The 13,653-nt window shown below is 39.0% G+C and overlaps 1 protein-coding gene across 1 annotated transcript in view; it reads left to right on the plus strand.

The window, feature by feature from the left end:
- The first annotated feature begins 432 nt into the window (after window positions 1–432).
- The window catches only part of LOC122789424 (cystatin-M-like), an 88,490-nt gene continuing 75,269 nt past the window's right edge, over window positions 433–13,653 (plus strand). The window contains exon 1 of the mRNA XM_044056879.1: window positions 433–756. Within this exon, the coding sequence (XP_043912814.1) occupies window positions 496–756 (261 nt within the window). The 5' untranslated portion in view covers window positions 433–495. The remainder of the gene's footprint in view (window positions 757–13,653) is intronic.

The raw sequence follows: 13,653 nt of genomic DNA on the forward strand, positions 1-13,653 counted from the left end.
CTTGAGGCTGGTTTCTGTCCTTCAAGATGGAATGACTGCAGACCTGATTATATTAAGTGGGTGATACAAGGATGCAGACACCTGCATGGGGATTACAGAGAAAACTGGCTTTATATCTTTGGCTGCCTTGTTTTAGTTGGAACAGTATTTCAGTTGGGAAGATTTTTAGCTCCATAGCATACAAGCATACTTGCAATTATTTTACATTAAACTTTGGCTGTTATGTAGGGTAATTTTGTAATCACACAAGCAGTACATTAATGATCTGTATGTATATAGCTGCAGAGCTTTCTGTAAACGCTTCCGATGTTTTTTTACACAGACTATGCAACAGGTGTATTGAAAAACAGCCCTACCTCACATATTTCATAGAAAAACAGAAAGATAACCAATAGTTTTTTCCAAGGCCAAGACTTCTGCTTTCTGGGTTTGAAATTCTGCATTTAATCATTAATCTCCTTCATTAACAGGTCAGTAAGAAAAAGCTCAGTCTTGATGCAACAAGAAGGTAGCTACAGGAGATCTCGTTTCATGCAACAAAGTTTGATAATGATCCACTGGTGGTTGTGGATCTGTCTTTGCTTTTCAACATCTGTTCTGTCAGACCCACCAAAGCTTGTTGGTGCCCCTAAAGATGTGGACCCTAATAATCCCAAAGTAAAACAAATGGCTGCGTTTGCATTAGGTGAATATAACAAGGCTTCAAAAAACGGGTGCACTTATGAAATCAACAACATCATTAAAGCTCAGGAGCAGGTAAATTTACAGCCTTTGTTTTAAACTTATTTACTTTGGCAAAACATGAACTTAGCTGCAGTGGGATTTATATAAAGTTTTTTTTTCAACATGACTGGACAAAAATGCCAATGTATTTACCTTATGACAAGTTATTTAGTCTGTGGTGAAGACCGTGTTATGGAGTTGGTCTGGGCAGTCACTAGTCACATGGACAGGTGGCTCTGCATACTAAATGGGGAGTATTATTTCTAGAAACAAAGTTAGATGTCTGACCCGGTGCGGTTTATGCGTGCCAACTCTTTGATATTTAGTTAGATGTAACTTCTGGGGGAAAAAGTAATGACAAGACAGAAACTAAATTTTTTTTTTCGTCCCTGTATGAATTTGTTTTAAACATGCTGTTTAAACCACTAAGAAAAGTCCTCTTCATAGTGCAAAAGTGCAACACATACAGCAGAAGGATGTATTTTGCGGTCACTGTTTAGTACTCCCCCCACACAAGCTAAAGTATAAACGGAGCAGTGGCACAACGGTTATCGCTGTCGCCTCACCGCAAGAGATTCTCCAGGTCGATTCTTGGCTGGGATGCCGCCTCACAGCAAGAGGTTCTCTGGTTCGATTCTCGGCTGGCGTATCTTCCCTGCATGCTCTCTTTGTGTACGTGTGAGTTTTCTATGGGTGCTCAGAATTTCTCCCACATTCAAAAGACATGAGTCTGGAACGTCCCAGTCGGGCTCTCCCGGTGAACAAATGTTTAAATAAATATTTGTATGATATCTAGGCTTCGTTGGTAAGAATGCTGCTAACGCAGCTCAAGTAGCAATGGAACTAATTTCACAGGTTTTTCAGATCCATTTAAGATAAAGAAAGCCAGACTTGTTTGAGTTTGACCCTGAAATTCACAGGACCAAATTAAAATCTGATTATTTTTTTTTTTATAAAACAAAACACTAAATGATGTATAAATTTCGCTGCTGTCTGAACTGTGCTGCCAGAGTGTGAAAGTTGTCCAGAAAATCAGGTTCTTTCTACAGATAATAGACAACATAGTAATTTTCAACTCGTGAGTAATTTATTTACATTATTCAATTAATCCTCACAAATTAAATGTTTATAACAATTGTCCTTGTATATTACATTTTACTGTAAAACTCTAAGCACATACACGCACAAAAATACGAGGCTGTAGATGTACTTTGTGTAAAACTGATGTTTTGCAGTAATGCAGTGCCATTCCCATGGTCTGTTTACTTCTTTGGTACTGTTTCCTGCACGTTCCTATCCCTTCAATGACTGAAAAAGCATCAGAATATTATCACTTCTGGTTTGAGCTGTCACTGTACTGTTAATCTCAAGGGAGATCTGTTATGTGCAGCAATTCAGTACATATTATATGATGTTACCATGCATAATAAACTTGTACTCCATATAACTGCAGTCCAGCACTGATCTATACCCTCGTAGTCAGGCCCAGTATATACAGCATTATACCTATTTAGTGAGATTGTCTACAAGGATTGTAGCCTCTTATCTCCTGTCCTTTCTGCTACAGTATCTTCTGTCCTTTCTACTGCAGTATCCGTGATATAGCAAAGTGTATGATGCACGTTCTCTAGCAAATGTAAATAGCAAACCTTTAGAGATGGTTGTAACCTCCTCATCATATAGAATACAAAACTACACATTTTTGTGGAATGTGTGTTATTTTTGCATTTAATTTTTGTTGGCAAGTGTTTTTTTTTTTTTTCAGACGACTTCTGCTTTCCTTTCCTTGAAGATTATGAACCTGAAAACTCCTCATGAAAGACTGATACCACAGTACCTCAGTACCTAAATTAGTAGGCAATATACTATATGTCTAAGCTAATTGTAATAACATGAGAGCCTTGTGTCTTAGTAAGACAAGTTATCAGTTGTTTTTCACTACCATACATTGAAAATTAACATTGATGATTAGTGAAACCATAAAGTAAGTTAAGTGGCTGTTTTTTAAAGACTCATTTAATTACACAGAATGCTTTGCTGGAGTTTGTAAATCATTAGCAGTGGTAACGGTGACATCCCCACACTGGACCAGTAATCAAGGAGCATGAATCATCACCACTGACACTGGAGAGGGACATTCACTTGGAATACAAATGGATGCACACAGCATTTCCAGATGCAGCTGTCTGCATCAATACAGTTTCCTTTAAGAGCACACAAGGAATGCAGTCAGCCCGGGGTCTGGAATTTTTTATATTTGTCTCTCTCCAGAGCCCCAATAAGGCTCCCCACTAGCACAGCTACAGGGTTAAGTCCTAAGCTGAATGTCCAAACCAAGACATCCAGCACCCTCTCTGTGAAGCCAGTGCTTCTTGTCCCTGCTGCCAGTAGCTCACACACACACACCTGGGAAAATAACGTTGATGGACAGATTCAGGCAAATAAAAACAATATCTAAACTAAACTTCACTGTATTCTCCTGACTGAATCTAGGAGAATTACTATTCCCTACTTAATAGAGCAAGGCAGATGATGTGGTTCTTTTTGTTGTCAGACTCAACACAGAATATTCAATACTCAAGGATTACTCCCTGTAATATCTAAAAAATATTATTTCCAGGGCTGGCAGGATGACGTAATCTGGTCACCTGATTCTGTCCCTACACTATCCCCTTTTGAAGTTGAGAGAGGAATTTAGCATAGACATGTAAAATGAATAGTTTTTCTAATGTTTATGGCAGGTCTGAGGCCAAGAAGCAATCACAGCACTTACCCTGTTTTTAGTGAAGCTAATAAACAATGGCTTCTTCCAGACCTACTGTCTCCAGTCCTATTCATCACCGTGGGATGCCATTTTAATGGTTTAACAGATCATTTGCATTTCCCTTATTTTTCTTAAAGTAAGCTAACTGGTTAACTCTTCCAATGTTCTCAGTTATAGTATATACAGTTAATCAGTTACTACTTGCATGAATGTTTCCTTTCTTTCCAGCAGGACCCACTGTTGATAATTTTTCAACACTAGCAACTTTGCAAATACATTTTGATGTTCAAATGCCATACACTTAGAATACATTTGTAACATAAGCATCTGTACAAGTCAGTTTGGTATTCAAGTTCCATACAATTCCAATACATTTGTAACACAAGCATCCTGTACACATCAGTTTGATATTCAAAGGATATCATTCTTTACAAAACTCCAGCTAGCTATGCTGGCACTAGACCATATCACACTAACAATGCCATTATTTTGTGAGTGGGCTCCTAAAGAGAACTTCTCTATATAGTCAAATTAAAGCCTCAAATATCTGAAACTGTCTTCGTGTTTTTTTTTTTCAAATGAGCATGCAGCTGTAATATCAGGAGAATAGCCAAAAATTTAAATGAAGTAAAGATGCATGAGAAGTGTAGCAGTACATCTTAACTGCATTCTTGAGTAACCCACACCCTCTCTACAACTATTATGTTAATTGCACAACCCAATTCTAAATGGTATAGCAGGAAGAGTGTTCCAACACTTACTTCAGGTCATCATACATGCCTTCTCTATCTCCCAACAAATACTTATTCTGTGGAATATGCTTAACTGTATTTTAGAGGTCAACGTACATTAAGCACCTTTGCTTCTTTGGTAAAATAAATACCTCATTGTTTTTAAGACTTATACCTATGGGAAAAGCTGATGATGGGAAACACAAGTCCAGGAAGGTGTAAAATAAAAAGAAGATGAGTAGGAGAAGATAGAGATGACATATCAGGATCATCAAGAATACTGGTTGGCTAATGAGCTAAGGTGGCACTCACTATGACAAAGAACAAGGGGTCAGTGAACCTCTACCAGCTTATGTTAAGTGACTCAGGAGATGGCACAAACAGCTTTTATCTGGTTGCAAGCGAGTGAGAGAAAGATTAAGGATATATTCAGAAAACACCATCTGTAAAGGACACCAGCAACAATCTGTTCAGTAGTCCAGAAGGCATCAAGGGCAATGGATGGGGTACTTCAAGAAGCTTCTGTAGAAGTTCCCACAGAAACTGTACTGCCACCTCCACAGTCCATAATGAAAAAGGAGGGAGAACCCACACTAGAAGTATGAAGTGCGCTAAAATAAGGGAAAGAGGTTTGTTTGAAGCCACAGCATATATGCTCAGTACAGTAGGTTCTTTAAGGAATAACAAAACCAGTTAGCAGCTACAAGTATCTTGGAGGTACAACTAAGGAAAAATGAAATCTGAATGAGAAAGGCAAAACTAGAATCAGAAGCACTACAGCCAACTGGCATGAAGATAGTGTGACAGAAGAATGCCAAAGAGGCTGAAATGTTGAATTTAAAATAGTGGTGCAACCAATGCTTCTGTATGACCTATCAACTTGGATGATCAATGCAGAGCAGCTGAAGACGATTGAGGTGATGGAGAGTGATTGAAATGAGTAGTAGGATGCACCAGTGGTACAGATGAAGAAATTAGTACATTAGAGTTCAAAGTAAAGTATCTCCAACTGCAAAGAAAGTCCAGAAGATCAAGTTTAAGTGATTTGGTTAAACATACAAGAGAGGAAAAGACAATCTGATAAAGCAGATTTTAAGATAGTTAAGAACAGACAAAGACATCAGCTGAATAATTGTTAAGATGAATTACAGAAGATGTGTGAGATGTGGGCATGACTGTTAAAGCTGGTAGGAGAGTGGCACTTAATTAAGAGAGGTGACAGTTGATGCAACATCCCATCCTCATGAAAAATAGGGAAAAGGATGAGGAGGATGAAGATTATGTGGAAGGCCTAGTTTTGTGTGTGTGTGTGTGTGTGTGTGTGTGTGTGTGTGTACGTGTATATATATATATATATATATATATATATATATATATACTGAGAGAGAAAGATAAGATATATATATATAAAAATCACATTATAGCACTTCTCTGGCTGCCTTGCCTACCACAGTTTTCTACTTTATAAGTATGGTTTGCTTCATGTTAGTGTTTGGTTATTTCCTCTCAATGGCCTATCTTCTGAGGTCAACACCCTGGTTTTGCTGCCTGCCTAGCAGTTGCAGTCCTATATGAAGAGGATTTGAAGTCTATACATTCCATAAATGTAGGCTAGATTTATTGCTTATCTACAGGGATGAAATAATATAGCAATAACCCATGTCTGGGTGTGGGTAATGCTGGATTTACCCATGGTTGGTGTGGTTTGGGCACTAGGGCGAAGCCCAAGTGACCAAAGGCAACCGTGGGTAAATCCAGCATTGTCCATTCCCAGACGTGGGTTATTGCTATTGTACAATGACATTAAGAAAAAAAAAATACTTACTTTTCTTAAATAATGTCCTTGTATAATGGTTCCGTGCTGTCCTTCTGTGGCTCGTAGAGATCCTGTTGCTTTTTTTTTGATGTACTGCGCATGTGTATTGGACTTGTGTCCCCATGCATACCCAGTACATCAGTGCTTTGGAAAGTAAGCAATAGAGAAAAGAAGATCTCCGTTGCTCTGTTTTTCTTTAGTTTGGGGCAATTTAGGGGTAGAGCTGCAGTCCCAACTCCGCACATGCGAGAAAGACCACTTGAAAAAAATACAAGGGAAATAGGGTACATGTATTTAATTTTATATAACGTACCTAATTTTCCTTGTATTTTCTTAAGGCTGTCTTTCTCGTATGTGTGGAGTCAGGGCTACAGGTTTTTTTTTTTTTTTTTTTAATAGAAAAAAAATTAAAACTTGGACAATATACCAACGGGAAAAAAGTCCGGGTGACCGGACCTTTTCCGTTGGTATATTGTCAGATTTACAATGGGCACGCTGGTTGAGCTGGACAATCAGAGTGCACATTTTGGAACACTAATGGCCAGTCATTGTATAATATATGTTTTCTATCTCTCTGTTATTAAATATAGTATCATGCTGTTGCGTGCCTTTAACATTCCTTATATTGTCTATTTGAAATTCAGAGAGGCTGCAACTGGCATGATGTTTGTTTAGAGTTTCAAATCAGTGGAAGTCAACCTAGGCTGTAATATATTATTTTCATCTGCTCTGACATCCTCTATCAAATCTGAGCTTTTGCTTGTATAAACCATAACCAACCTTGGCACCATGAACTTGCTCCAGAAAGGTAAAACTGTATAGTTCACTTAACAATCATCTGTTTGTATTATTATTTTATTATTATTAATAATAGTAGTAATAACATTTAATATCTTCTGATTTTCTTGAACGGTGTAATTTTAAGACATATGAGAATATATAGCACCATTATGTTCCATTGTTTACAGTAAATGGACATTTCAGATCTCTGTAGTTCTGTTCACACGTAACCCAACAGTTACATCCAGGTAATACATATGCAGCCTTGTGTACTATCGTTAATGAAAAGAATTGTAAGCTACCGACTATGCCTGTGGTCCACTGCTTATTGTTCCCTGACCTTCAAGAAGACCTGTCCCTGTGTTCTAGAACATAGAGCATAGTGTGACCGTTTAATTAGCTTTGTCTCCTGGATCAAGTTCTGCTGTAATATGCAGAAACTTGAATTGGGAGGGATTAACACCACTGCTAAAACCAGCTGATGAAAATGATTAGCTTGTGTCTGAAGCAGTACATCTATTTTTATATCTCAACAGCTCTATATGCTTTCAGTTCAGTTTTCTTAAGAAGCTGTTTGAATATAAACTACATGTATGATGACTCAGAAGGCAGTTTTCAGATGCAGCCTGAATAAAAGGAACAGTATTACTGCTTGCTACGAGTATTGAAACAACAGCTGCTTTTGATGTATTAGGTTTGTCTAGCTGGAGACAGCTTACCAAAAAGACAGGAAAGGGAGCAATGGAACTCGAAGGTTATCACTGGCTACTTTGAGGAAGCACTGTAAATATGTGCATGTTTGCCTCTGTGTATGTGTGTTTGCGCCCGTGTGTGTGTGTGTGTGTGTGTGTGTGTGTGTGTGTGTATACAAAATTACCTTGGCTAACTTTTGCTTGCTGTCAGTAAGATAGCACTGAAATGTACTCTACAGTTGTTTCGTGCAAGATTTATTTGGGTGCGGCAGGCATTTGTCATATCCTGAGGCAGTAGTGCACATTTGTTGTAAGCATTTAAGGCTGATCTTCTACTTGTATTATTTGGAGTCAGTAGTGTTGATCAAGTGACTTTAGCCCTTGTCAGTCATACCTTAACTGGTGTCGACTGTGCATATTTAAAACCCATACAATGGCATACTTGTGGCCAATGGAGTAGATTGTGGCACCGTAGTACCTATCACATATCGATTTGTTGGCCAATCTATAAGTGATACTCGGGTGCTGCAGTATCACAAAAGATCAGCAAACAAGACTGCTTAAAGTAATTGTTGATATTGGTTCTACCATTTATATGCCTTTATAGCTATCACAGTTCTCTCTTTAATTTGGTCAGCACCTCTCTGGTATGTTGCTTTTGTTTTGCCATAGTCTTCAGCCCTTGCTAGGATATTATTTACAAAGCTTTTTTAAGTTGTTTGGGGCATTTTTTTTATTTTAAAAGGCATTCTGATGATATTATACAACCCCACGTGTGGTATCAAATGACTCCTCTCTCTCTTGCTGCTGGTGTCAGTGATACTTGCTAATAACCTATAGGCTTCCACTAAGGATCTTTGATAAACATTTCCTCATGGAGCCAGGGCCAAAAGGTTTATGCCCATCCATATACCATTGGCCAAATTCCTTGATGACAGTTCCTTGACGGGGTGTAACTGAAGAGATGGTGCTTGGCTGTGTTAGGACACCTCTCTTATACCTGAGAGGCATGCAAGGCAGGGCTCTCAAGCACTCGTGGACTCAACACCAAGCAAAGCGAAGAGTACTAGCATGTCTGTTATGAACCCTAAACTTCAAGCCTTCATAAATACACGTGAAGATGAGTTCTGTAGGCAATTTACATCTAAAAAGATGGAAGTTAGAGTGCATAATCTTTCTACTCAAAGAAAGTAAGTTAGTCTATGATCTTGATAATTCTTTAAGAATTTATGAAACAACTTTGACTGACTATATAGGTGACGTTAAATATTTTACATAATGAAATTTATACAGCAGCTTTGAAAAATGAATGTATGCATGTTGCATACAAACAAAAATGATAAATACCTTGAAGATTGTTTGATGCAAGGTCAAATTATCGACATACAATTTTTGGGAAATTACTGTAGCTATTATTTATTCCTCTAATTTTTGGTATTCCTAAGGTGCACAAGACCTCCTTTTAGGACAGTTGTTGCAGCACATGGGTTTAAAACCTACCCCTTTGCTGTCATGTGGACAGATTACTGAAACAGGTGTAAAACGTGGGCATGCATATGCTCAAAGATTCATGGGATTTTCTTGGTAGATTAAAACCTGAATTATGGGAGGAGGATGACTTTCTGTTTCTGACAGTGGATGTGTGACTGATCTTTCCTCTTGTATACATCAGGGTATGGGCTTAGAATTGTTTCATGAGACCCTTCTCGCCTTCAATTTTTTAACCTCGGTTGACATTAAGTTAATCATGAATTTTATGGATGTCATCCTTTGAAACAATTACATCTTCTTTGAGGCTGAGCTTTTTAAACAAATTAAAAGTGTGACAATTGAGGGTAGCATGTGCCCCAGTATCTCCCAACTTAGCGTTTCTCTCATGGAAAAAGATAATTTGTATTTTCTTCAGATTTTTTTTCCAACATGTAAAGTTATACTTTTTTGAATGATATCATTATTTTATTGAAAGGAAACCCTAACCTAGTTGCTACCGTATTTCCCCGAAAATAAGACCGGGTCTTTTTTTCCCTTGCCGAAATACGCATTAAGGCTTATCAGGGGATGCCTTATTTACCCCCCCCTCCCCGTACAACAATCTACATTTATTCATGTACAGAAATCGACATTTATTCTTTATTCATGTACACAAATTGACATTTATTTGATACTTTTCTGTTATTGGACAACAGTTCTAAGTAACGCGTTAACAGTTGTGTGAGAATTCTACATAAACAGTGCAGCAAACATTTCATCTTCAGAATATCTCCACCTTGGCTTTCACAGTGCAATATTTCATGCTTAACAGAAAGTGCAGGAAAATCTCAATACACATGTATTGGAGGATGGGAATAAAACTGAAAACAGAAGCAATCCATTCTGTTGCCCCAATAACGGAAAAGTTATTTAAATACAGTCATGTCATCTTCTTCTGGAACATTGTCATAAGTCTCCAACCCCTGAATTCTGGCCTGAATTTCTTGCGACTCTGGGACCATTGGCCCCAATCTGTTATGCTAGCAATAGAGCTCTCCTTAAATGAGCACTGCTTGTCCAAGTAGCCTGCTCGTAGTGGATTGGCAACACAGCTGTCAGTGATTTTTATCCCATTTTTCACCCAAGTCACGACCTCTTGCAGGCTAGGCTTCACAAAGTTTCCATGCTGATTTCTTTCCATTCTATTTTCAATGTAGTCATTGAGTTCCATGTACAAATGGTCCTTGAATGGCTTATTTATTGCAATATCAAGAGTCTGGAGGTAGGCCATCATTCCTGCGGGAATCATTATTTGATCTATTCTTCTTCATGCAAGGAATTTCTTCATGTCTTTAGCGCAGTGAGTGCTCGCTGAATCCCAGACTAGCAGACCTCTTTCGCCACCTCGCAAAACAAGTGGCAGCATTACATCGACCCACTTCCTTATAACTGCTTGTGTGCACCAGGCTTTTTCGGTTTCAGAATGTAAATGTCTGAAACACGTTCAATCTTATCTTTCTTTTCTTTACTAATGATTAGAGGTGGGGTTTTCTTTCCATCTTGATGAATTGCCAAAATACATGTAACGCGTGCACTCTCGTAAGCAGTGGAGGGAATGTAGATTGACAAGGCACCTCTCTGATCAATTGTTGTTTGAGATCCTTGGCCTATAAACACTGCAGTTTCATCCATAGCAATCATGTTGGAGAGTTGGTATTTAGAAAAGTCGATGCCATCAACAAAGGACTTGAATGCAAGTTCACATTTAATAACTTCAGTATCTTCCAGCTTGAACAGTGTTGTTGATCTTCTTAGAGACAGTTCATATCACTGAGGAAAGCCATCAAGCCAGTGTTGTGATGCTTTGAACTTTTGGGGATATTTCTAACTGGTGCCATTGCAAGAGTAAATGTTTGAAAATCAGCCTTGCGCACAACCAAAGCCTTTGCTCTCCTGTTAGCAATCCATTCACAGACGATGGCTTCCTGCTCAGGAAATAATGGTTGTCGACCTGATCCACACTTGCATTTCACTCGTCGGCCTGTTGACTGAGGTTAACATATGCTGCACGCCATTTTCGAACCATTCGGAGATCTAAACTTTTCTCTTTGAAGAAAGCCATCAGATTCTTTCCCCGGGAGTCCTCCACTATTCATTTATTGTACTCAACGGAATAGCTCTTTCTTTTTGCACTCATCTTGTCGGGGGGGGGGGGGCAGTTAATTGAAGACTTATGAGACCTGAGTGGCAACACAAAATGGCGATGGTTAAGACACAAACACAGCCGTTCGTTATCAAGTGCTCACGCTTTACGCGTACATCTGCCAGTGTTTATAGGCCAAGGATCTCAACCGTCAAGTGTGAGTGATGATTAGGGTTACAGTAAGAATCATGCAGGACTACCAGGGAAAGAATCTTATGACTTTCTGCAAAGGGAAGATGTTGGGTCTATCTAATTTGATAATTAGCCTATCAAATAAAAGCAATAATTACCTAGGCAAATCCTTGGACTTCAGCACAGGTCTTAAAGAAACCTTACCATTTAGTCCCTGTTTCTTGTCAGCCAAAAATTTTAAAATCCTATGCAACTCTCTCTCCTCTGTAAAATTCCTGAGGTCTTCGGCCCTTGAGTCTTCTGATATAACTTCTACTCTGCTTTGAAACCAAAACAATGTGTAAAGCCAGACTCTAATGCATGTTTTGCCAAGGCATTAGTGGAATCACCTTTCCTAATTGCATAAATGTGTTCCCTAATCCTTTCATAGAACATTCTATTGGTCTTACCCAGATAAAAACTAGTACATTCTTTGCAAGTAGCAATGTAAACCAAGTTCTTAGCTCTACAATCCACAGTAACTCTAAAAGAAAGAATATGTTTAGAGACTGGATGTTTAAATTCATGTGATGTATCTATGTGACTGCAAAACTTGCATCGCTCACAGGGATGCGTCCCCATGGGGGCCTGTCTAATATCTACAGCTTTACTGTGATCCTTGTAGCACAGATGTTGCTTTAAAAGACTTTTTTTTTTTTTTTTTTTTGTAACTAAACGTGGGTCTCTTGCCCGCTAGATCTTTTATATGATCATCTGAGGTCAGGATGCCCCAGTTAGAAAAAATGACATCTTTAATATGTCTAATATCACTAGCATAGGAAAGAGTCCGAGGAGTCTGCCTCCTGCTGGACACAGGGGGTCATGCAACATGTCTGTCTTCTGAGAAGTATGGTACAGCTCTATCTCTTCTAAATACCTTAACATCTCTAGCCATCCCCTCTACTTCTTTATGGCTGTAACCCCTCTCCAAAAAAATCATTGGAGAGTGTCTCAAGGTCACTCAGGAACCCTTTATCTGTATTGTTTAACCGTGACATCCTCATACCCTGACCTCTCAAAATATTGTTATAAACATGCCATGGATACATGCTGCTGCACTGCAGTGCTTACCAGGAAACCATGTAGGAAGAATGCAGTATTGCAGATCAGTTTTTATTTGTTATTTTGGAGAAGATTGTACTTAATCTTAGGAGTGGTGCATGGGAAGACAAGACTGAATACAAAGAGCTGCTGTGGCAGCTTGTTAGATGCTACCCCCCCCCCCCAGGTTTAAATAGTTATGTTTATTTGATACCTATATTACAACAAAGGACAGCTCAGTTATAATTTTTTTTATTTGGATATTTCTTATGAGTATATTACTTTTTCACTCACAGTTGCCAACATATTTATTATTATTATTAATATATTTCAACATTATCCCCCAGATTCTCAAAAGCCTGCACGAGATGAGTGCAGTAGCTCATATAGGCAATATGTCTGCCATGTGATCCAGGAACAGCTGGCAGGGGCGTGCACGAGAGCTCCAGCACTAATCTTGCACGGACTAAGCCCTGGTATGCAAATCACCCTATTTGCTGGAGAAATCCATGCAAATGAGGTGATATTGCAATTCAGGAAGTTTGCAATAATCCGTGCAAGACAAGTGCAATCTGCAGAAATGTACTCTGTTACTAACCAAGTACATTTCTGCAAATTCCAAAGTGGAGCTATGACAGCTCCAGATAAAGGCTGCATATTATTGAGGAAGCATGCCAATGGCCAAGTAGAAGGCCACTGGCATTGCAAACTGTTTTAAAAATAAATAAAACAACTTTTTTTTCGCCGATCACGACTGTTTAAACATAGGGCAGCGGAACCCAAACGGGATTGGGGGGAAAATATGAGCATTCGAACAAAAGTCAGTAGTCTGCCATGAAAGTCAATGGCAGGCAAAAGACAACTGGGCCAGTGAGTAGTGGTTACTAAGGGGGGAGGCTCAGTGTGGGACATGTAACCATGCATTAGTAGGCAGTCCTATGCAAATGAGGGAAAGGTTAGTGAATCCCAGAGTTTCCCAGGGTGTGTGGCAGGTCCCAAGAGTGTAAAGAGTATAAATAGCTGGGTGCAAGACTAGGATATAGGTGACATCATGGGGGTGAGTCAGAAGTGGATTGGAGACCTGTGGCTCGAGATTGCTCCTAGGTTAGCACAGCTAAGCTAGGGGTGTGTCTAAACCTGTGTAGCACACTTTACAGAGTATAAGCGGGTGTGCGTGCCACGCATCAGGTTTTACAGGAAGAAAAAGGAAGTTAAACCAGGAAAAAGCAGCTCCATGCACATTTGAGCACTCTGTGTGGTGC

This window comes from Protopterus annectens, chromosome 1.part2, assembly GCF_019279795.1.
Source record: "Protopterus annectens isolate FY-2018-M chromosome 1.part2, PAN1.0, whole genome shotgun sequence".
In the NCBI taxonomy this organism is placed as follows: domain Eukaryota; kingdom Metazoa; phylum Chordata; order Ceratodontiformes; family Protopteridae; genus Protopterus; species Protopterus annectens.